This window comes from Anticarsia gemmatalis, chromosome 14 (genome assembly GCF_050436995.1).
Source record: "Anticarsia gemmatalis isolate Benzon Research Colony breed Stoneville strain chromosome 14, ilAntGemm2 primary, whole genome shotgun sequence".
Classification (NCBI taxonomy): Eukaryota; Metazoa; Arthropoda; class Insecta; order Lepidoptera; family Erebidae; genus Anticarsia; species Anticarsia gemmatalis.
This window is the reverse complement of record NC_134758.1, coordinates 2883368-2909340: the sequence shown is the minus strand read 5'-3', so window position 1 is coordinate 2909340 and position 25973 is coordinate 2883368. Positions and strand designations below refer to the sequence as shown.

The 25973-nt window shown below is 34.1% G+C and overlaps 4 protein-coding genes across 5 annotated transcripts; 1 reads left to right on the top strand and 3 right to left on the bottom strand.

Moving 5' to 3' along the window:
• The first annotated feature begins 131 nt into the window (after positions 1–131).
• On the top strand, positions 132–7120 carry Gorab (Golgin, RAB6 interacting). Its single transcript, XM_076122642.1, has 4 exons — positions 132–346; positions 2008–2500; positions 4127–4267; positions 5064–7120. Exons 1-4 carry the CDS (start codon positions 274–276, stop codon positions 5329–5331), a joined length of 975 nt encoding a protein of 324 aa, XP_075978757.1. The 5' UTR covers positions 132–273; the 3' UTR covers positions 5332–7120.
• LOC142978272 (ciliary microtubule inner protein 2B-like) lies at positions 7116–25848 on the bottom strand. Of its 2 annotated transcripts, none has more exons than XM_076122643.1 (5): positions 25679–25848; positions 10050–10151; positions 8874–9026; positions 8002–8198; positions 7116–7765 (listed from the first exon to the last, which is right to left on the bottom strand). In XM_076122643.1, exons 1-5 carry the CDS (start codon positions 25747–25749, stop codon positions 7533–7535), a joined length of 756 nt encoding a protein of 251 aa, XP_075978758.1. In that variant the 5' UTR covers positions 25750–25848; the 3' UTR covers positions 7116–7532. The 2 variants fall into 2 exon arrangements, with proteins under 2 accessions (XP_075978758.1, XP_075978760.1); XM_076122645.1 differs by lacking the exon at positions 25679–25848 and adding an exon at positions 22289–22334.
• On the bottom strand, positions 10716–12460 carry LOC142978274 (uncharacterized). Its single transcript, XM_076122647.1, has 2 exons — positions 12310–12460; positions 10716–10909 (listed from the first exon to the last, which is right to left on the bottom strand). The coding sequence occupies exons 1-2, from the start codon at positions 12458–12460 to the stop codon at positions 10716–10718; spliced, it is 345 nt and encodes a 114-aa protein (XP_075978762.1).
• On the bottom strand, positions 13056–16250 carry LOC142978273 (uncharacterized). Its single transcript, XM_076122646.1, has 3 exons — positions 14581–16250; positions 13646–13747; positions 13056–13270 (listed from the first exon to the last, which is right to left on the bottom strand). The coding sequence occupies exons 1-3, from the start codon at positions 14669–14671 to the stop codon at positions 13068–13070; spliced, it is 396 nt and encodes a 131-aa protein (XP_075978761.1). The 5' UTR covers positions 14672–16250; the 3' UTR covers positions 13056–13067.
• Positions 25849–25973: the final 125 nt, after the last annotated feature.

Sequence of the window (25973 nt, the reverse complement as noted above, 5' to 3'; positions counted from 1 at the left end):
TATTATATTTTAAATGGATGTAGTTGCTATTTCACAACATACGGACTTGCTTCGATATTTTTCTAATAAAAACGGTAAAATGAAACGTAAGATATGCACGTCCAAAAAGTTTACGTCAGCTTGTCAAAATTCGAATGTCAAACTTCAAAATCTTCAGCACACACATAGAGTGCAGAATTCCGAAGATATTTTCCCAGAAAGTTATAAAAATAATGCTGTTCATTAAAAACTATTGTTGTTAAATACATAACCGAAGGCAGCTTTCACATAAAAATGTCTTCGTTTTCGGGTTTCAGTGAAGAGGAATTGAAACGTATCAAATCCGGTGAAACTGGCGCAGACAGCGGTAAATACATCCCATTCGTAACTAATTTTATTATTTACACACATCATTTGCGTGAACAGTTCGATTGTCTATTCTATACAACTTTCGAAATTAATAATCCACGTGCTATTCACTGTATCTCAAATATCTATGTAATAAATTATTATAATATTTAAAGTGAGCTGTTAGAAATGCATCCTTGTTTGCAGTTTTCTTAAAATAAACTATTTTAAAAGCTATACTAGACTACTAATTTTCTGACACTATTGCTAAAATGATTAATTGCAGTTGAATAGTTCTCAAAAACTTTGTGTTGCAGAAAGAAAACTCTCTTACTTTTTAATACCTTGATGACTATTAATTAAACTGTTTTAAATATTATACATAGATAACATTTTAATAATATTTTAAGTAGTTTAATCTTCATTCTTCATTAAGTCTTATAGACAGTTTTAGCTGTAGTTTGAATATCCTAAATTCCTTAGGTAACTAATAAAACTAAAGCAATTATAAACTGTAGTATGTATATTGATGATCTCACTTCTCATCATTATTCATCAGTGATATAAAATACCTATTCAAATTATGTTAAAGCTAGAACTTTGTTCTGTGCTATCAATTTAATTATTTTAATAGTACTTACCACCCAAAAGTAATGTTAGAAAATACTTTGCATACACTTTTGTGGTACAATCCATACTTAATATTATAAATGCGAAAGTAACTCTGTCTGTCTGTCTGTTACTCAATCACACCTAAACTGAACCAATTAGCATAAAATTCGGTATGAAGATATTTTGATACCTGAGAAAGGACATAGGCCCCGGGAAAATGACACATTCCAATAGGAATATACAAGTAACGGACAAAGTCGCAGTTAAAGCTAGTTATTTATAAGTCATAAACAGCTTTCAAGCTGAAACAGACATTAATACCACACATTTCAAAATGCCTGTATTAACTGTCTATTGAAAGTTATAAGTTTGAGAGAAACACTTTATGTAACAGAGGGGTACCATGAAAGGTTTCTATGTCCAAAAAAAAAAAAATGATTGGAGCATTGATATGAGTCAATCAAATTTCCTGATGTGTCTATATTATTTATTAAAATAGATTAAGATTACTGTACCCAAAAGTCTACATTTCTTAGAAAAATGTTGATGGACATTTTCTGATAAAGTTTACTATCACTGATACAATCTATTGTATTTGTTGTAATCTAATACGTAACATGAAACACATTTTATGTATAACGTCTTATCATTTTGTGTGTTTATGTACCATGAAATTGTGCGTTTCCATACATTTCATAACATTATGAGACCGCATAAGTTTTCTGGTCTGGTTGCGGTGATGGGTCTTTATTACTTAATTATATGTATAGTATTGAAAGTAAGAACAGATTGCCTAATTAGCAGAATTTTATATGAATATATCCCCTAGTGTGTATTCTGCAAATGGAAATTATGCTGTCTTTGTGCTAAGAGTTTATTTAGTCTTTTTTATTCACTAATATTATAATTACTAGTGGTTGCTTACTATACAACTACTATGTTTGTTTATCTGTACAACTACATGATTCATTTATCAATTTCTTTTTATTACATGATGTAGTGGATACTTACCTAACACTATTTAAGAAGGAACCATAATTTGAACCCAATAATTGATTTCTATTACAGCCCCACAAATACCACCAAACAATCTAAAACCAGCCCTCCTCGGCAAACAAAGATATGTTAAAAACATGAAACTGAAAACAATAACAAAACAAAACTCAGATGATGCGATAGACAACATAGATTTTGAGAAGTGCAAACTTAGTATAAGATCACCATCCACACCTAAATCACCAGGGAACATAGAAAATGAGAACAAAGAAAATCTTGACAAGAACGAGAACATTCAGAGTACAGAAGAAATTAGTGAAACTACCGATAGTAACCGTAATGGAAACGTAGATACTATAACGAATATGAACACAGTTAATGCATCTATAGATAGAAAGTACAGTACAGATTTTACTCCCGATATTGTGAGAGGGGTTGAGAATTATTCTGAAGATGAACTGGCGAATCATAAAGCTAAGTTGGAAGAATTACAGTTGAGACAGAAACTGATGGAAGAACAGAATAAGAAGAGGAAGGAGATGCTCGCTAAAGCTTTGGCTGATAGGTAAGGATCATTTTTAAATTTTACCAGCATGGTTTCGAGTAGTTTCCCAAAACATAATCTACCTCCCTCCTTAATAATAATATTTACTTTGATTGGTTTGTACTTTGGTGAGTTTGGTGTAGTTTGGTTTGTAATTAAGATGAATAACTGATAGTTTGTTTTTTTGTGTACTTTTTGTACCAAATAGGGCATGAAAAAAAATGTGTTTGTGCTTAGGCTGTGTTTAGATTCTCTTTAATTTATTGTATTACTAGCTGACCCGAGCAACTTTGCTTGCGTAATGGAAGAATAGGTCAAAATTTTCCCCGTTTTTGGTACTTTTTTACTGGTAGTCTGCTCCTATTGGTCGTAGCGTATTGATGATATATAGCCTATAGCCTTCCTCGATAAATGGGCTATCTAACACTGAAAGAATTTCTTAAATCGGACCAGTAGTTCCCGAGATTAGCGCGTTCAAACAAACAAAAAAACAATCAAACAAACAAACTCTTCAGCTTTATAATATTAGTATAGATATTACATATTAATAAGCATATTTGGATAAGATTTGTTAATTGAAAATACAGTACAATTTGAAAGTTCTACTATCAATACATAATCACAAAATCTAAAAGAGAGATTTTATCTTGTACTGTTTCTATTGATGAATCAGGTATAGATAGTTTACATTGAACTAGTATACTGTAAAAATATCTTTTTGAAAAGTAGGTCAATAGATAAATATTCTAAAAACATCAACACAGTATAAACTTATTAATTAATTGATTGTACTTGCAATGTCGGGAAGCGATTTATCATGTTCACTATCATAGCCTACAAGCATAGTGCAACAATGAATCATATTCAAAATCAGTAATATTTATATGAAAATAAAAACAGTAGATTTTACAATGGCTTATCTTTGCTATCTCCTCACAAGTGGATAGGAGATAATCTTCTCACTATGTGTTGGTTGCGTACCAATGTTTGACGTTGTTTATCATTTTACAAATAAATGTTTTTTCTACAATGGTTAATTTGAATAAATTCTATAATCTTGTGACTAAGACGATATGGTTAGTGCTATGAGTGTTTTCCTATATTTCAGTATTTAATATGATTTTATTGTGGCGATTTCAGTTATGTGTTGGTGATTGTATTAACGCTATTGATGACGTTTTTTATATGGAAAGTTTTACTAATAAAACATTGTCCCAGTGACGGCTCACCGGGATTCTGGATAGTGATCTAATATTGTGCCTGTTTCGATAAGTTTAAGTCTGTCGCTAATCTTGTATTATGAAAGGTATCTCTACGAAATCGTTTTGACTATTGCTCCTTGCTAAATAATATTGCAAATCCTGAAATTTATCTTAGGGCATCAAATCTAGCTATGCGCTTTAAAAATAGCTGACCTGCGCAACTTTGCCTGCGTCACATAAGAGAAAATAGGTCAAAATTTTCCACGTTTTTGTAACACTTTTCACTGATTATATATAGCCTGATCCTCAATAAATGGGTTATCTAACACTGAAATATTTTTTCAAATCGGACTCGTAGTTTCCGTTCAAAGAAACAAACAAACTCTTCAGCTTTATAATATTAGTATAGATATACTTTAACCAAAACAATACTTCTAAATTCCAGGACAAAACAAACAGCAGAAGAGGTGATGAGACTGGAGAAGATCAAAAAGGAACTACAAGTGTTAGACAGTCAGTTCTCACAAGACGTTTCTGTGTTAAGAGGGAAGATTGATCAAGCTTGCCTGAGTTATGCTGATGCTGAGTAAGTATCAATAATCCTTCCAATTTTAAAGAATATTGTTGACTGCAGGCATAATTTAATTAAACAACAAGCATTTTTTACAGTCATTTAAAGCATTATAGTTTTATAAATAGGATTCAATTTAAATCGAATAAAATCATTTATTAATTTAAGTTCAGTGAATTTACCACCAATTCGGAAGGTAGGGCCAATGGGAATAGCTAGCACTAAACTCTTAGCCACTTTAATGGCTAAATATTTTAGGTAGGTTTCAGTACGTTAGGTATTAATAAGCATTTGCCTCTTTCAATCTGGTGTATTTGTACACTGTATAGTAGAGTCATAGTTAAAGCAAATTTATTCAAGGCTTGTTAAAAACACGAACAAAGATACGTCTCGTGATACCAAACTGTGTAAACAATATGTACCTTACTAATTTAGTTTAATTTATATTGTTGTTCATAATTACACACACGTGTAGGTTTGTTAACAACAGCTAAGGTTTGGCAATACGTAACACATAGCTAAGGTCCATACCTTAACCATACCGCACAGCCTAGCCATCTAGGCTGTGCGGCGCAGGATACGGAGCTCCGGGGGCCCTTGACGAACAAACCATTTTAGGGTCCCAGACTACCTGACTACTCCACTTGTCAACAACATATATTCACACGTCGCAAATGTTAAAACTCAAGATATTTGTTCCATTCCCTAGAAACATACAGATACATTTTCGATAGTCCAGGCTTATCTGATCGCAACAAAATTTACAAACTTTATTGCACGAATACTGACGTTAAATTCAATCTCTTTACAGAAAACACTACCTAAAAGTGGAAAAAGAGTTCCTTCAAGCGAAAATCCACTTACAAAAAGAAAAGGAAAAGAAAGAACTGCTAACAGAACATTTATGTGCGTTAATCACTCACAACGAGACGCGAAAGGCTCAGAAACTGGAGACGCTGATGTTAGAACTGGCTACTGATGCGAAGGTCGATGAACCCTCGCCGGTGGACGAGAAGCCGGTGATAGTGGACGGAGTGGATGAGAGAACTGGTAAGATTGTTGAGATCTCTGACAGTTAATGTACTGGTTTTATAAGGGTTCGGAAGTAGCTAGTACAAATATATCTTCAGTTATTGTTGAAATTGTAGTTTTAGTGTAATATTACGTACTCCCTAACGGTATTCTGTGATGGTTTGAGTTAAAGTTTATGTATGGACACTAAAACTCATAAGTTGAAGGCTCTCATCATAAAGAGTTACTCACTCACTAGTAAAACTCGGTGTTTGATCTAATAAAACTATGTATCAGTTCAGTATACAGGTATTAACTAAAGAGACTAAAGCATCTCTAGCTTATTTCAAAAGGATTGAGTGGGAGCTTAAAATAATATATGTCAGTGTCATAGGCTTTGACATTTGGACGATACGAATTCGATAATATCGTATCGAAAGTTGTTGGCAATAAACTTTAAATTGATTAAGTACAAATTCAAAACTATTTATTTCTTATTGCTTTGAAAGCTCATATTAAATGTTTGTTGGTTACATGTATTTAGCTGCCTTTTCGAGCCCTTAGTACACTAAAATACTGATTACTGGTGCATTTAAAATTAAGACTATTTTATCATAGAGCTGTCTAAATACTTATGATAGTTGTAGTTGTTTTGTCATAATAACTTTATGTTAATTTAAATAAATTTATTTATATAAGTACTCATTTACCTTTGCAATCGTAGTGTAGAATTAGATACTTGAAACAATCTTCGTTTAACCTTTAACTGACAAAAAGTGGAAGCAAAAAGACTATAGTCTCTTTTGTAGCATGGACGTATAATGGTCGGGATATTCAGGGTTTGAACAACATACAATTGATTTCGTTCATATTTAAATTTCCACATAAAGAAGAAAGTTCAATTCGCCTTTTCGTGTAAATGATAATGACAACCATAATAAAGTTACAATTTCTACGTGCACGCACGTGTACGTATACGTCAGTTGTATATCTATACTGTCAAATTCGGTATACTAAATTACCGATTTTTTACTTTTGCTTAACTTGTAAGCAATGGTTATAAGAAATGTGTTAACTGATGGTAAAATAAGGTATCGTTATCCTTTAATTTTCAATCGCGTTTAGGACCCGTTGAAGCATAATGACATTATTGTCCAAATTATAAAAGTTTATTTAATTAAAATGTTGTTTTTGCTTCACTGATAAACAAAGATTGTTATTTTAAGTACGTATTTTGGTAACAACCTAGTTGTACTACAACGAATATATAATTTAGGCGGCTAGTTGTGAAGCTAACTCTAACAAGATTGATGTTTGTGCCTTACGTTTATGTACCTATTACAAACTGGGAGTTATTTTAGTTGTTCATAATGAAAATATTGTCTTTTATACGCACAATAATTTTTCAAGCACAAAAGGGGGCTATTTTTATTTCCTTTATCCATTTTCATATGCAGTGGCTGACTGGTAATTATTACTAAATTGTCAGCTTAAAAGAACATTTAAAATATTGTTTGTTATTCTGAAACTATTGAGTCCTGCATGATTGGATAACTTGAGTGACTTAAATTTATAATATAGATACTTTATAACCGAACAGCTAAAGTATAATCCCAGTATTTAGTTGTAAATTAGTTTTTAAGTTATTCTAGTAGTCGTGTAAAACATGACAGAGATATTATTTACTAAATTCCTCTCAAACTATGTACGGTTGAACATATTCGGCCAGTTTAACAAACGCCAAAAACAAAAAGTAACTATATTTATATCTGACAAACTATGTATTTTTGTATGTTGATATTTAATTTAGTTTATTGTACCTAGAGTAATAAATATTAATAAAACAAATAAGTATTATCTGTGTAGTTTATTTTCTCTTACAACTTAAAAATCTATAGCATTTGTACTATATGCATTGTCAAACTAGAAGTATAGTCAAAATACTCTTTGAATGCATTTCAATAATTCGTGCAAAAGTTTCAGTGAAAAACTGTTCTATAGACCATGAATTTAAAATGTTGAAATTACATCACATTTTCTCAGGAACACCAACTTAGAACACAGCGAAATCATTGACATTCTATTCAAAAATATTTATCTTAATTCACGCACATTCATAAAAATAGGCCACGAAACTATGACATGAATCTATATTCTAGTATACTGACTGAAATTCATTTTTATCTTTTACTAAGAAAATACTGATCGTTTGTTTTTTATAGAAGAATGTTCAGCGGCACTTGTGGAAGAACATCCTTCTGGCCGTATGCTATCCCCAGTTCCAATACGAATACTTCTTGTCGTGACTTTTCAATATGGCTCGGACGTTAGAATCAGCGTTTTGTAGTTCTTTCCGTTTTTCTTTCTCGAGTTTTATCAGTTCTAAGCCACGTTTAGCTGCGCAATGGTATCTTTGACTGAGCGATGCTTCTGATCCTTTGATGCGTGGTATATGGCCAGTGTAGCCTGCGATCGGTGGGAATTCCGGCGATATAGTGTTTTCTGTAAACAAAAATACGCAAGATCAATTTCAAGTGTGGACCCGAAACACATCCCTGAAGAACACCTACTTCAAATGGTTTCTTGTAAATCGAGACTTACTTTATTTAATTAACAGCAAGCTTCAAGATAACAAAGAGTGACATATGTACATTAGACATAGCCTGTGCTTATCATTAGTTCGTAGCTCTGGAATCTTCTAAGAACATACTCCAGTCGATCAAAAGCTTTCCCCTCACCTTTATATTTGTTAATTTCTCTAAATCGGCTCAAATCTCTTCGTATTTCATCTCTCGAGTGCACGGTTTCCATTTTAGGCGCGCTTCTGGATCGTACATAGCTTTTGTTGAAGTCTGCCTTGCGCCTCAGTTCGCGTTGTCTCTCTGAGAAATTTGCCATGCAATCGTCTGCCGTTCTTCCGTATGATTTCCCGTAACTGGAACAAATGCAATTAATCAAATTTACTTCAAATTATTCAATGACCTTGCCTTTGATCACGAGTTTTTATAAATATTTTGTAGGATGGTAATGCTGTCTGATTTTAGCGATATGGCTTGTACCTACTCTTTTACTTTCATGTTAAAAATCATTGTGTAATCCGCAAACTTCATCAAGGCTAAGCGAATTAGCATACCCAGCCGTGTTTATTTTTAACTTTAATTCCGAATCCAGGGCTTTTATGCCGCTTTCACAAATGGCGTAAAGGTTAATGAAATCCCCGGTAGGCATGGTTTGAACGTAACACGAATTTGTTACGCAAACCTCGTTAAAAGTTAGAATCTGAAAATCAATGTCTAATTGACCTGTATAGAAAAGACTCATTGTTATTTTAGGTTTAAACTTTAATTTTAAGGTTTGAAAATGTATTTCTTTATCATGTTATTGGCAAAAAGATAAAATCGTTTTATTGCACACAGGTGTAGAATCCCTTAAATATTTGAACATTGATTAGGGAATTAATTGGACAAAAAATTCAAGACGCATTCATTTACACTATTCTGAAGTCGAAACGGGGACCTATCCGCCGTTATGTGCTCACTATTTCTGGTTTTACAACCTATCCTAGTTACTTAGATTAGCAGGTTTACAGTTTTATTACATGTCAAGTTACCTAAAGTTCATCCCGGGAACGTATCCAGTGTATCCAGTCATGTGAGCGGTCGGTCTGTTTCTGATGCCGTCGTAGACGTCTCTCTGCGGCAGGTCGTGTCGTGGTATGCGTTCTAACTCGTAGTTGTCGCGTGGACGGTATTCCAATGGTTTACTGAAAAAAAAACCGTATAAGATACTTAAGCATAAGAATTAGTAGTAGGAAAATTTCTTTAACTCTTTGACCGCCACGGTCGGCTATACTCGACAAATCAGAAAGTGCTCACGACGCTATATTATTGTTGACATTTGCCGACGAAAGTGTCGGTCGTCGGTCAAAGCGTTAACCAAAAGTTAGAAATCTAGTATGCTGCTTATAGAGAAAAAATATTCACGGAATCTTTCGCAAAAGATTTTTTATTTAAATAAAAGCTCTTCAAAGTTTTGCATCGATGTAATGATGTTTTTCGCAAGGCTGAGTTGGTGTCGTTATAAGTTATAGGATGCGTTACAAGATTCTTGGTCAAATTTACTGACTTCCAAGAAGAAAAGTAAAAGTTTCACGCTATCATTATTTAATTTCAAGAGGTACAAGTATCATTAAATAAATCTAGAAGCCTTGAACTTTATATTTTCTAAGAATATAAAGGCAATCCGAAACATTCCTAAGTTATGAGAAAGGTTGGAGCTTGCGTTACACGATCGTTAATTATGAACAAGTTAAAATATCCTGTAATACGATAACAAAAGAACCCAATTATTTATTTCTTAACTGTACTACCCGGGGTGTTTGGATGCTTGACTTTATAAGGTATGACTTCTATATTAGGTCAAATACTAGTACATAATAATAATTAGAGCAACCAGAATTAAGTACAAAAAGTTAATTTAACTATATTCAACAACTCAATAGATAAATCGTGCACGCCAAGACTCTATCTACTAAGTTGTTGGACTATAGGTATTGCTCCGAAACAGATTTTGACAAGAGAACTTGTTGAGAATAAGCTAAATAACGGCATTTTGTAAATAAACATACGTACTTCAAGGGTATGTACATTGTACAGTCCTAGAGAATAGGCTCTAACTACTAACGAGTAGACATACCTACACTCATCTCAAACCCAATTTATATATCCTAGTACAATGAATAACAATGCGACCTTTTTCTAAGAACCACTGACGTGTATAATCTTACTTGAAAAGTCCTTTAGATCGTATTTCCCTTAGTATTTGTCTCGTGTTGTCGCCGTAGCATTTTCCGAAGCGGAACTTTAGCATCGGACAGTGCCCAGTGTACCTGAAACGAAACACAATCATGAGGAAATTGTAACTTTAGCTTTGTTTACAAGGTGTATTATTGATTTATTGTTTTACGTATGTTGTAAAGGTGTTTAAAAGGTTTTTCTTGGTAGAGTAGTGTTACTTTAAATTTTTATTTGGTGATGGGAAGATAGGTAGAGAAAAGTTATTTAGGTTTCGCTCGTTATTTGTTTCTTTCTCATAAGTTTCGTATGAAATGTGCTGACTTACTGAGTTAGTTTTCTACTATCAGTATCCAAATCCAAAACATTATTTTAAATACACTACCTATCAAACACAGGCAAATATCTTCAGCGACTTTTGTGTCTCACTGGTCTTGAATTGCTGTTTAGTTACAGGTAAGTCTAGTAAGGCGAGGTAAGTAAGTATTGGTTATTGGTAGACATTAGCTAGACATTTCTTATGTCTAAAATCAGTAAACTTATCATCTTTCCTCACGTATCAATAAAAATCACCACCATAAATAAAACGATCAGCAACGTAAATTACAATTTATTTCTCATATCAAAACTCGTCGGTGTCGTAACCGAATCACATTCAATCAGGGACAATCTTCGTATAGGAAGCAGTACCCTGACGCGAGGTGTAGCACGAACGGGAAGTCGCAGTCGCATCTCGACCATTCACATATTAGACCCATGGGCTTTGCGACTGGTTCGTCGCAAGTGCGCTGAGAAGGCGTCGGACGACATTCACTGTTGAAACGGTGCATGTTTTCTGGACATACTTCGACACCTGGAATAAAATCAATTATTTGTTAGAACAAAATGTTTTTTATAACTCGTTACTATCCACTGCTAGATAAAGGTCATCTTCCGAACGAGGGAGGGATTTAGACTTTGGGTCTACCACGCTGGCCTAGTGCGGGTTGGGGACTTTGCATGCCCCCAAGAAATGTGATTTCAATTTCCCCGTGAGAGCAAAATATGTTATGAAAATAAAAGCTATTCCCTCGGCTTAATTAGCAAGGGTAGTTAATTAACTACGTTCTTATTGAATTAAATATATTAGTTATAACCTGTTATTTAAAACAATTTATCATTTTCTAAGCAAATTCTATCTAAGTTAGGTCAGTTTATGTTTTATTAAGATTTATTGAGATCAAAGCGTAGTTAGGACCTATTTAATTTATTCGAAGTGTTCTTCTATTCAGAATATAAACTGTAATTTATTTGACATAATAGCATAGTTAATTGGATTGTAAGTAGGTAATTAGACTACTTATCTAGAACGCTGACTCTGGTCTATGTTAGTACAAGCACTGGGCATTTTGTCCATAATCCGAGTTGAAGGTAAACTGTTTTGGTACCAAGCATAATATATTTTGAAATATCCTATTAATCTGTACCAAAAGACCTAACATAATATCATAACGCCCGCACATCAGAGTCTCACATACGATAGTAAACATTCTCTAAGAGAGACTTCGGGGTTTAAATAGAAAATAACTGCAGCAACATTCAGAAATAATCCATACTTCCGTACTAATATTATAAATGCGAAAGTAACTCTGTCAGTCTGTTACTCAATCATGCCTAAACTACCGAACCAACTTGCATGAAATTGGATATGGAGATATTTTGATACCCAAGAAAGGACATTGACTACTTTTTACCCCGGGAAAATGAAGCATTCCCATGGGAAAATTCAGATGGCGAACGAAGTCGCGGGTAAAAGCTAGTACGATATAAGAATTTTGCTGATAAAAATATAAGCTAGGTAACTGAAAGCAATGTTTCTACGTGGGTAGAGTCGCTGTCAAAAACAAGTGAACAACTAGAGCTGTGTATAAAGGCTATTCTAAGACCTTTACGTAAAATAAATAAATGTCATTGGACAACTCACACACGGTCTGATTCTAAACTAAGCAAAGCTTGTAATATAGTAACGAAATAACCGATATACTTCTATAGGATGTCCCAGAACACAACGACAAGTCTAAACGGAGTAACAGGATTGATTGAAACCATCATGAGAGAAAATAGAAAAAAGTCTTTCCCACGGAGTTTGAAAATTATGGGCATTTAAGAAAAGCCTAAAAATTAAAACTGTAACCATTTGGGACATCCTGTACCCATAGATAAATCAACAGATACAATTAAGTATAAAAATATTAAAAATACGATTATACTTACAAGTTCCATTATAAGATAGACATCCAGGCTCGCCGACTCTGCCGTAAAATGCAGTCTCAATGACTTGAATAACGCACAAAATGACGAATATCTGCTGCATCGTGACCGTTTCGCGTTCTTTCTCTGATGAAAATGATGTGAAAATGTTCATAATGCATCTTTGTTGTTTATTCCTTTGTCTTCCTGAATGTCAATGATGTTTCCACGCTAGTTTGTAAACTGGGTAATTTACCGTCTGGTTTCTTTACTCGGAATTTTTTGTTTTGGATCTGTCTCGCATTGGTTATTTTGTTCTGGCGTCTACGTATAAAGCTTAACTGGTTTTCTTATACGTAACGCGTAATAAGTAAGTGCTGTAAAAGTCTTCAGCGCAGCTAGCTTTGATATTTTACGTCATGTTTGTACAGGGTTTAATAATATAGGAAGCTGAAGTTTTATTGACACACACATCCAAATAAGGTTAAGATAGAGCATTTCTCAATCACGCATTTATACGTACGGTACCAATGGGTTTTATTGTAAAGCTCTACTAATGATTATGACAGAGAAGAAGTATCTATTGTCATGACTTGTTTGTATTGTTATAAGTTGTAGGTGAGATATTGTAATTATAGTTGTTAGCTGTGGTAAATAAATAAATAAATATTTTGTCTGGTTCAGTCTAGGGATTTTCACTGTATGCCGTTAAAAAGCATTCCTTGTTTACTCTTTTCAAAAATATCGGGAAAATAAACACAGACATGTTTAAAAAAGTATTTTTATTTCTCATCCATTATAGGAAACTCGCGATCTTCCTTCTGTATCCTGATTCTCTTGTGTTGGCGCTGCGCTGATACCTTCTTGCGTCGTTGTCTTCTGGCAGATATTTTAGGACAGTCGCTGTATGCAGTGCAATGTCCAGTCGCCTCGTTTAGTACTAAGTCGCCGTTGCAGTCACATCTCGACCAGCCACATGTAAATCCTGTGAGAAGCCATTGTTAAGGCTCTATTATTTATCGCATTACTTGAGGAATAGCGATTGAAGATTTGTTATTCATAATTGAGTTTAAATACATACGTCATTACATGCATACATATTTGAATACAAAATTCAAGAAAACTTATATTTTTGCAAAGTAAATATTGAAATGTAATGTGTAAGCAAAATAAACCAAGAAACTGTGAACTTCCGAAACAAACATTTTTCCTGTTTCCTTTCTCTTAAAATTATCTCAAAATCGTTTTGGCTTTTTGTTTTCTATCTTCGGCTAGTTTTAAGATTACTTTAATTTTAACTTTATCAGACGTAATATTCATGAGAAAGTTGACATATTCAAGATTATTTATATAAATGTACCTAGAATATAAGAGTCTGGGGTGACACAAGTTCGTTGTGACATGGTGTTTGTATCACATCGCGTGTGATACGGGTGCATTGCTCGAGGACAAAACTTCACACCTGAAAACAGTATTCATAAAAATAGTACAAAAACAAACCTTATTTTGTTTTTTATATAACTTTCTTGGGACGATCGTCTTCTAGTCACGTAAGTTTAGGTGACTACCGAGTAACTACCATAACCACCTTACTTAGCACCTTTCAAATCGATGCCAGTGATATCAAATCACTGGCATCGATTTTTTGTTATGTTTCTAAATAAATAAACAATACAAAGGTACCTATATCCAGTATTGTAATGGTTAGAGAGGGGCAATGTAAGCCTATAATAGTTGTCGACTTCAAACTGGCAGGTTGCCAGGCTTCCCTTATCTTCAAGAGCTGTTCCAAACAGCTTAAGAACAGACCGCATTTAATCTAGATTATGTTGTTCTGACTATAAAAAGGAGTATGAAATGAGTTTGTAATAAATTTACATTGAATGTAGAGTTCTTGGTTGTTCGAGCTCATTCATATTTTACTATTGTCTACGCTCCACTGCGCATTCCGGATTGTGTTCGTATAATATGGAAATTGCGAACCCGCTGAATGTAGGAGACTTTTGTATGCCTATGATTCTCAATGCATAGAGGTACTTCTAGTTTATTTAAGTTATGTTAGAAATAGAACTAATCGCCTATTTTTAAGGCTTGAATTGAAAAAAAAATACCGTCAGCCAGTCAATGCAATTGCATCAAGCTTCGGATATTGTGTACGCGAAATTTCTATAGGGTAATCATTCAATTTTCAGTCGCGTTTAAGGCTCATTGCTTTATAATATTATTTGTATCTGCAAGTCCCGAGAGTTTAAAATCTATTAAAAGTTTTAAAATAAGTAATATACACATACTTACATTTGCCTTTATACAACAAACAACGTCGTTTATAGTCTACCGCTGACACCTGTGAGATCAATGAAAGTATAATAATGACCGAGAATACCATTGTTTTCAAATCAACAAAGTAACCCGCGTTTTAAACCAATGTGAAGTGGATTACAGACGGTCGCACGGTCAACGGCCACTTTTATAATTTTCTACCGTTTAACATTCAGTTTGTTTTGAAAATGGAATGTTTCGATTGTGACGTAAGTGTTGTGATGTTGGTATTGGATTATGTATCGAATTTCCCACGCTTGTTGGCTGATCATTGTTTTTTTTTATCTGATATTCTGAAGGAACAGTTTGACTTTAAATCACGAAAACCCGCGTCTGCAATGTAGGTACCTAAAGTACTTATATAAAAGTATTTTATAAAATTATTGAGTTCATTATCAAAGTAGCTATTCTATTATCTAGAAAAAATGTTCCAGATCCCAGCAAAATTCAGTCGAAAACCCTGAAGTAGAGGCCTGCCTCCAAGCAGTGATAAAATGGGTAAGTGCTTACACAAATCATAATCTTTGCACAAGTTTTATCTATATCTGCCTATATCTTCTGTGGCCTTGTTGTAACTAACCTGACTACAACAGTTTAATAAACTCTACTAATGAAACGGTAACACTCCTATAACTAGAGGTGCGCGGAAACTTTAAAAGTGTTTATTAAAACTTTCCCAGTAAGTGGTATCAAAGGAAAACAGCTGTTAGCGAACCCTAACAAACGAGCTTTGATCACGACACTATGACCCGTTTAAGGCTATGAAATATAGGTGAGGCGGGTATACGTAGGTATTTGTATGGCTGTATGAGTGGAGATATCAAAATGTGCCTGGTACGAAGCCCGCGGCGTGCGGTGGAACCAGGCACATTAATTCCTTTGTAAACTGATACGTAATTTTGCAATCTTTAATTACCCCTGCCGCTATGAATAGCTAAAGACTTCCAGTAGATTTCCTAAAGAGTTTGTTTGTTTGTTTGAACGCGCTAATCTCAGAATCTACTGGTCCGATTTGAAAAATTCTTTCAGTTTTAGATAGCCCATTTATCGAGGACGGCTATATGTCATCATCGTCAGCAGAGTACCAGTAAAAAATGTAACAAAAACGGGGAAAATATTGACCCGTTCTCTCTTATATGACGCAAGCGAAGTTGCGCGGGTCAGCTAGTTCACTATATTTATCAGCCTAGCTTTTCTCCCAAACTATGTTTGAGCCATCCTCCAGACTCACCGTATGCAGCTGAGTACCAGTATTTTACATGGAGCGACTGGCTTTCGGGCCTCCACAACCCAATTACCTGGGTTATAACACGATACCCTTTGTTAGACTGGACAGACTTTCAAGCTTCTGACTACTGTTAACGACTGTCAAATATATTTGAAAATGACAGCCGAGACCCACAATTTAACGTGCCTTCTTAAACAAAAGTAACTCGTTTACTAATACTCCAGTAGATATTTACTACAGATATATCAGTCACTACTCAGGAGTCAAAGTTGTGATAGTTCCGTGGCACGTTGCCATGTAACTCTGATTGAGTTAGAATGTTAGTTTGTGTTCACATGTGTGGCTTCCGTGTTACTTATTTTGATTAAGTTTAGGGCGTGATTGCACTGTCCACTCTGTTACTTTTATGTCCGTCCATCTACGAAATTAGGAAATCAGCATATACAGCGAAACATACAATGCAAGTAGTTGTGTTTACTTCGATGATATTTTTAGTAAATGATGTATTTAGGTCAGACCTTTATTATGAAGATATGTTTTACATTTCTATAGAGTTCTTAAAGACGAATTGAATCTAGGAATATTATAGATTAGAATACAGGAATTAACGCGAACACGCATTTTACTTCAAAATGCCTGAGAGTTCGCCTGCGACTACGGCCAGGCATTCTAAGGTAAAATGCGTGTTCTCGTTAATTCCCGCATTCTTAAAACCTATAATAAACATGTTACGCGAAAGTCTAAACCTAGAAATATTTTAAAATTCACCATCACAATATCGACAAACTTCATTCACAACTTTTGCACTTGCGTGTTTCACAAACACGCTCAGAATCAAATGATTGCAGCCGTTTAATTCACATGTTCTATCGTTTGTTGATAATGGATAATCGATTTCCTGATTCGAATTATTTTTTCAAGGGCGATTGCGTACATTTCAATCAGGGTCGTTTTCAAGGAGATTATGGTTTAGCCTTAGCACGGTACGATCAAGAAAGTCAGCAAAGGTTCGTGACTTGCGATAAATGTCTTTAATCCTGGCCATAAATCTGCGATCAAGGAAGTGCGGTTTCGTGAATTGAAAAATGAAGATTTTTTTGTCTGTGGCTCTATGTATTCTGAAAATCATAGACTTTCTGACTGGTTTGATGAATAACTATGATAAACAGAAGCAAAAAAGTTTTTGGGACTTCAGCTTTTAACGCTTAGGTGTGAATCTACTCTACTAATACTAGCTTTAAGCCAGATTATCTTGCCTTTGAGCTTCTTGCTCTTTTCTTTTGCTCTTTTAATTTTTTCGAAAAGTATTATTGAAAACTTTCTACTCTAATTCCTTTACCACCCGCGAATAGACTACCATATGTTGGTAGTTTTGTATTTCAACCGAGTGTGGAACCATAAACGTGGAAGCAACATTCTCCCATCATAAATAAAAAATAGAATACCTGTAGCGAATTATGAACGTTATGGTTGAGTAGCTGTCAGCTGTAGCCACGATGGGCAATAGGGTTGGTCAGGTCAGACCTAGGTCGGGTTATTGACCATGACCCAATTCCAACCCCTATGTAGATTAAAATACAATGGTTTGTGGTGTAATCGTGCAAGATTGTTTATTACATATTCGCTTCTTTATTATGGTAAACTATGTTTTGTATTGCTGCCTAACGATTTTATTATAAAAGTTCTCGTAGAAAATTCAAATTCAGCTAGTAAATAAATGAAGCAAACAAAGTGTGAAACTTCAGCATTAATTATTTATTTATTTAGAAATTAGTTACACGAACACTCAACGATGTTTTTCTTAAGAAATTTTGAAACCTGTATCATAACGTTTAATAAGTTCTACGTATGGTAGCAATGAAGTCCTACATTATGTGATTAAGTATATAATTTAATCTTGAGTATGAAATCATTATAATGTAAGTAATGATCCGTAGTAGATAGATATACGTTATTTCGCGAAAAATGTCCTCGCTAATACAGAATTTCGGTAGACTGCTTTTGGCGTTAATATTGGATTAGCTAAATCTGATTTAGGCACGTAGCCGGCACCTGAATCTAGAGTCAAGAGCTCTTACAGCCGTTTCGATAGAACGGCCATCAAATTATAACTTCAAAGACTTTTATGTTTTCATTAAGCGTTTAGTTTGCAATTCCAATAGCCGACCTCGATAAACATACGTTCGTCTTTGATACAGTTCAAACAGTTAATTAGCTACCATTTAATTAAACGAAGCTACTGTAATTACTCCGACCATTCTCATTTTATCGAACCGATACCTATTAAGAAAGCAATACGGCTTGTTATAGCGTGCATCAATATGTTGAACAATTACTGGTCGAGTCGCGCTAAACAGAAACAATCCATGCGAATCGGGTCCGTGAGAACAATCGAATGGTTTTCACTTCACTATCAATGAAAGAATCGATCTCATTGTATGAGATTTTAGTATTCGATACAGTTGTCGGACATCACTTTCTCCGCAAATTACTGTGATATCTCGATTAGGACGTCTTTGATTTTACTTGTAAACTAACAAAGTTGATCGAAACGAATCTTGTACAACAAATATGTAAGTAATAACATAAGCAAATAGCTATAAGTACGTATTTACCGACTTTTTCCGAAATAAGTTTACTTGCAAATTGAAATAGGGAATTACCTGAACAAAATTGTTTCCTTGGCTTCTAGATTGAATAGTGACGAACTGACGAAACATGTTTTGCTTTTTTTGGCGGGATTTGAACGCTACGAATCGGAATATTATTTGAAAAGTTTCGTCCTTTGTGATAGATTTACTCTGAAAATAAGTGATTGAATTCTATCAAATGCCAATATATTTAGTTGTCATGCTAAATTTTTCGGAAAAAAATGTTACCCGATACGAAAATTAGCGGAAAAGAGCCGAGATTCGATAACACTATCATATTTTCACATCGGACATTTCCATTTTCCGCTTACTAAGCATCGTTGTGGGCGGAAATGATGGTCGTATCAAAGTAAATGCTTTGCTTTTGTTGGCGAGTTAATAAGTTAAGTAATTTTGGGGCTGACTTGCTCATAGCTTGAAGATTGATGAAGATACTTAGATAACTACGAGTTATGTATTTTTATGTATGATGTAGCGTTGTAACCCCTTTAGCAACAATAAAAAGCCTGTGTTAGGTGTAGAGTAGGTACACTCCTAACACGTCGATAGTGCAGTAGGGTGTGATTTGATTCAAATCCGGAACCGTTCACTCGTAAATCCGATACGATTGCCATCGATTCTATTTCGAGTATAGATAAGGTAGCTCATTAGTATACTTAACTAGTTCTATAATAACCTTAGTACTTACTATATATCTGCATTTTTGAAACTTTTACTTTCGCTGCCCAAAACTATTCCATTGCTCTTTGAAATTTATTTGTCTTTTGACATTCACGCTAACGTAAACTTTCAACTAAGTAGGTGCCTCAGTTAAGTAAGTATTATGAATTGTTTTCAGTTAAAAGCGTTTGTTATGAAAACTTTAAAGTTCTCTAATGATTCTATAGTTTCGCTAATTTTGTTTCGTAATCATGCGAACTTACGAACTATTCGCATTATGGCGGCGGCTAGAAAACTTTATATTTTTACAAATTTGCATAATCGTTTATAAACATGCAATGTTTTAAATTATTAGGTTAATTACAGTACAAATCATAATAATTGTGATTCTCGGCATTTGTCAGATTTTACCTGACGAATTTAATTAAGTGCCATCTTTTGTTGAAAAATCTTATTTTTACGTAGTTTCTTTTTCGTCCGGAAAATAGGTCTAATTACGAAAATAGGAGGCACTTAGGTATAGTAAGTACAAGCAAAACATACAAATAAATAAATAAATTTAACCCATTAATGTCCCACTGCTGGGCAAGGGTCTCTTCCCGTAATGAGGGAGGGGCTAGGCCTTGAGTCCACCACGCTGGCCAAGTGCGGGTTGGGGACTTTGCATGCCCTCAATAAATGTATTAAACAAATTTTAGGTATGCAAGGTTTCCTTACGATGTTTTCCTTCACCGTTGGAGCATGTGATAATTATTTCTAATACACACATAACTTCGAAAAGTCATTGGTGTGTTGCCTCGGGTTCGAACCTGCGACCACTTGCGTGGGAGGTACCAACTTATACCACTCAACATACAACACAAGATAATATCTATGTTGCACCATTAGGTACTTGTAAACTAAAAGTTGTTTAGCCAACTGTGGAATACTTTAGAACTTTAACTATCCACCTTAAAAGAAACAAAGTATGAACATTCTTTGACTTCTCAGCATGACTCTGAACAACATCGTCTAGATAGCCATCGGGCATGTTTTCGTGCTTACCCTACATTGTGCCTACATAGTACGACTATACATCATTGTGAAGGTCATGAATATTCAAGTAAAAGACTTTAAACTGCCTAAAACAGTAGCACGACGTGATTAATTTGTAAGTTCATTTTCACTTGCAGATATCCAAATCGTTAAGTAGCAGTTAAAACACAATGCTTTTACTGTTTAAAGCGTCGTTTTATAATAATTCAGCACTTAAAATAGTTATAATACTAGAAGTTGGAAATTTAACAAAAAAAAGAAATGATGTTTCTCTAATTGTGTGTAGAGTAGAAAGTGATATCCGAATTAATTAAAGAAACTAAAAAATCATGTGAACCAAAAAAGTCTCAGAAATAATCTATGTATTTTCTGATATCTACACTATATGTCGATAAGCAATTCTTTCATTGTGTAAAGTAGCTAAGTACGGCAAAAAAGAACTAATAAAATATACTCGTACAACAGATTCCTTACACGTTAAAGAATTCTCATTATCATGGCAATGCTGTCGTCAATTCTCACTTGATATATCGCTGAAGATGCGTGACGGTATTTTCTCTAATAAGAAACCGTTTACTAATCAGTTATCAGAAGATCGATATTGCAATTACTTTCTTCTTTTCTTTAAATACATCACAATGAAAGAATTATTTGACGACAAAAACTAATTTCATGTGAAATTCCACGCGGGCCAAGCCAAAGCCAAGGGAGGAAAGCTAGTTGCTAGTTAGGTATTTGTAACTATTATTACCTACCTATCTGAAAGATAATATTAATTTTCACCTATATGCATTGGTGAAAATTGATGTTTATAAACTTTGTTAACACCTATTGTACCAATATTTTCGCAAATAAATGATTTAATTTGATTTAATAGAGTTTAGATACGAATAAAGCTGGTAAAAGTCTGTTCAAATGATTCAGAAGGCACAAAGCGATTGCTTAAACGAGAAGCTTACGCTAAGTCGAGAATCGATAAAAGTGGTGAATTATGATGATGACTTGAATGCTTCTCTGTTATACCTAAGGTATCTGAAAATGGAAAAAATATCGGTATTGGCAGCTGGATAGATACGGCATACCTATTTCTATAAAAATACATATTTTTACACTCTTTTGCTATTGCTTAAGTACTCGAGAGAATTTTTCTATCTTTTCGTCATGAAACTTAATGATTTCGCCCTCAATTACAGCGAACTAGTCATGTAATCTAACATCCCATTGTTATATTCCACAAAAACTTAGTCCATAATAAATGAGTTTAAATACCAACAATATTTTCTAATTATACAGTTGTAAATTAACTCATAATCACGCTATAATTATTCTTCGCAGTAATTTCAATGTATTAAGTCTGGTTATGATGGCATAGCGTGACTGAGAGTGTCGCCGATTTGACAAAATACACCAAGCAAGCCATTGTCTAGCTTAGAATAGAATGTTACCCTTTTTATGACCTAAGCTAGGTCTGAGTTTAAACGTCTTTATTATAAGGCTTTTGAATCTGAAAATCGATTCTAGATGAACTTTATCTTGAAATTGAAAAATGATATGCTTTAAGAAATAGTTCTAATACATATGCTTCCTAAAGAACATCAAAATAAAATCACTTGCCTTTAGATAAAGGTAGATTTAAATTATCTGAATATCTTAGTGATTTAGGTATGACCTGGTGTTTGAGTTGCCATAACAATTTTATGTTTCTGTAATTATTATCTACGGTGCTTAAGGGTCAAGGTTGTACGTTGTCTACCCTTTTCACTTGTCTCTGAAAGATTACAGATAACACTACGTTCCTTTTATCTTTTCCTGCTTCCGAAAATAGCTAGATTTGCAACCCTTCTGTCATCTTAATTATGCAGGTCATCTTTGTGTTCAAAAGTATGCAAATACTTTCATGAAATTTAAATTAATTCATCATGTTGTTTATGTAGAATGTAGATCGGACATCTTCAGTTTGGGATGAGGAATGTGAACCGCATGAGGTATATGGTAGAGTCCATGAAGAGCCACCATCGTAACGGCAATCGTACTTTTATTCTTACACTCTTATACTGATAACATTGCTAAAGTAAAAGCTATAACAGTGCTTCTAACCTATATTTCATACCTTTGAGCATTTCCGGTGCGCACTGCCACGTCCTTCCAGGTTCACGATCGCGCACAGACTGAAATTCGCGCATATAATAAAATATGAACCTACCCACATACTCCAAAAAAAATGAGTTGGTATTTCTCTGTAAATTTCATCGAGGGTTACAATACTTACCTGTGATTTATAACAATGTAAAAGACGTCACAAGTTACGTAAGAACAAAAATATTCTGCTTCGCATTACCAGATTGCACGAACCTTCGCAACAAATAAACGTCGCAAAATTGAAAGTCACTGGATTACACTCAAACAGTCATGAAGCCTGTTTATATTTTTACGACCTGAAACCGGTCGCCGGAAATAATATGACCTTTGCATTACGACCTCCTTTGACTAAGGTTTATTTGAGTACCTACATTTCCGTATACAGAAACAGCAGCTATAAATTAATAGGCTGGAATGAAATATATACCTTAGCTAGATTTGAACTGGCTTTTAGTGCGGTAATTTAACCGATTTATAACCTTTTCCCTGCTTGCAATATTTGCTAGTTTGTTTTAGCGAATGCGATTGAAATAGAGCTGTGTTTCAGCTTGGAGTTTAGGACCTAGAGGTCTTATTTCATACTTCCTGAATCGAAGGAATTGTAGCCAAAGTTATGAAACATTGAGTTTTAATCTAATTTTATCGAAGCACCCATGATTTATTACCCTAGTGGCAAAATCTGAACCGATATCAAAACTTTCTATTACATAGAATTTGCTCTAACTTCGGTAATTTAAGTCTTGCGAACAATTTGTTAGGCCTCCTTCATAACTAAGGAACCAACCATTATTTATAAAGAATTCATTGGATACTTTTATAAATAGGTATGCTAGACACGCAGCAGACTTTACATAATGTTTGAAGGATAAATTGCCGGTTCGTTTTAGTTATGGACACGTTGTGTAAGCTTATAAATTGATTGTCAAGAACGCTGTCGACAAGATATACGATGTTTACTTAGCTTTTGTCATCCTTACAGATAAGTTTAAGGTCGCTGGCGGTAAAAATCTTAAAGATGTATCAACATCATAAAAGTTATACTTGAATTCAGGCGCGGCTAACGACAGACCCACAGTTAATACCTTAGCTAAGTAACCCTTGATAATGTTGTCAGCCTTTAGGTAGGTGCCTTTCCGCTATTTGTGCGTTGGTATTGGGAGCAAAATTCGTGTAGAAAAAGATTGTATCATTGTAAAAAGTGGTGAACTTTAATGGCTTCAGTTTTGCTACTGATTTAAAACTAAGACCAAGAAACGATGGCAGAGGTCTTAGAGTAAGGTTATTTTCATTTGCAGTAAATTTTGTTTAAAACCAACATAGTACTTTTTGATAAAATTTTTGTCTGTCTCAATAAATAAGCACAATTTTGGAGCCCTTCTTAAAACGTGTATTTAAAACACTTATGGAGTGATATTTTCTTTATCTTCCGAAGATCTGCATGTTTCGTTACAAGTAATTATTTATTTCTTGGAATTTACTTAAAGGGTAATGAACTGATGACATCCAATTAAGAAAATTAATAATCCATTGTTTGTATAATGTTTTTATTCATAACATGAAGATTCTTTATGACCTCGAAAATATAAAATATTACTTCGCGTGCTAAAGGTAATTCGCGAGAGAGAATAGTTTACAGGATTATGTAATGAGGAAATCTGTCACTCTTCAACGAAGAAAATTAGCTTATGTATAGTAGTCCTATGGCATTATTCTTCTTTCGTTCAGACCTACAAGGCAGAGTAATATTAGGACGGGAAAAAAGTCTTTTCGTAGTACTATTTAGTATTACAAGTTCATACATACTATAATGCGAAAAGACTATTTCCCCGACCTTATAGTTCGAAGTAGGTTTTTTAAAAGGTATGCGATTTCAAATGTAGAAACCTACTAAGTATCAGATACCAACACGAACGTATATGAACGGCCCGGTTATCAAACCCGGGATCTTGGAATCGGCGCCATCGTTTGACGACGAAGACGATTTTAGAACATATCAAGACGGTAAAAGAAATACCATAGACATCTAAATATGTGTTCATTGATTACCTAGTGACCAACCTACTTTAAAACTTGCTTGTCACTTCAACACAAAGTTAAAGGAAAGATTTAAAAACGTGACCCTGAAGTGTTATTACTCAACCACATGCACGAAGAAAATACCAGTACGTAACTTTAATGGGGTGTTTTGTATCGTATGTATGTATGTCTATATTTAGCCCCTATAACAGGCATATAAATATTTTATATGTAACGTAAGTACGTGTTACCCAAGAGTTTTCCTCGACAAAGAAAAGCCGGGAGCAATACAGCGTCAACGACATCTTAAAGGAAAACGCAGCAAAAAGCCGCCTTTTGTTCTTTCAGGTTTTTATTTATAGGTGCTTACGTAATGTGATGTAAATGGCAAGAATTATTTAGCAAGGAAATAATAAATCAAGAGCGTTCAAGAGAACAAAGTGTAGGTGTACGTAGGTATATTAGATACTCACTTTGCATTTCAAACTAATTTTTCAATGATGATAGATGCAAAATCTGCTACGAATTGTCTATTCGGTAGTAAATTAAAGCTAGTATGATGTTTTTTTGGTCAAAAGTACCTAAAAACTTTAAAGTCTTACATCTAACACTATTATCATGAAATACTGAGTGTTTTAGTTAAACCTTGCTTCACATAAGAAGTGAATCTTTGTAAAATAATAACAAGAAGAGTTTATTCTATTCGTGTAACAACATAAAACATAATATATTATTATATAAACGGTTGTAACAAGGAAATCTTACAAGAAAATAATAGATATAGATAGATACGGCTATTATAAAAAAAAAATAGCATTGGGGCCCTTGTAGGAAATAAAAGGCACCAATAAAAAAACTAGATTGTTTATTAATTCAAGGAAGATTATCTTGTTTTGAACATGCTGAGCAGCATGGCGTGATTCTTACTACTAACGACGAACAATTTTGTGAGCGCCTACTTATATTTATCTAACCGGTGATAATAGCACTATTTTTGCATTTTTCCCGTTACTCTTGTATTTATTTGACTGAAAGAAAGCTAGTGTTAACTATATTATAGGTTTATCTACTAATTTAATGAATACGGTGAAATATCCTTACTTACGTACGGTCAACTAAAATATTTATACGACTTATGATAAACGTGTCGTATGCAAAATAAATTAAAATATTTTGGAAAATATAATAATAATAAACCACTTTGACGCCAATAATTCATAATACATGAAACCACATTGTTATATTTTTGTCGCGCGCGTTTAGCGTCCGGCCCACACAACTTTCCCTCCAATATTTCCTTTCTAGTGCAACTAACAACCGTGAACACAACAAAATAGTCACTTACCCAGGTATAAAAGATCCATTAGTTTGCGTGATATAGTTTTGTTTTTCGCGCGCACTTACATCTACCCACATTTTTATTACATTAATTTAAGTTAGACGAAAATAAGCCATGGCGAATTTATCGCGGCGTTTGTCCGCGAAGCGATCTCAGTGGTGACTACCGCGTAACGTCTTGTTATGAATGAAAGTTTCGATACCTACCTTGCTTAGGGCTTGATGCTAAAACAGAATGCGCGCGCAAAGGAAAATCCAAAATAGCTAAAGCTCGTGTGAAAGATAGGAAATAATGTCCAATA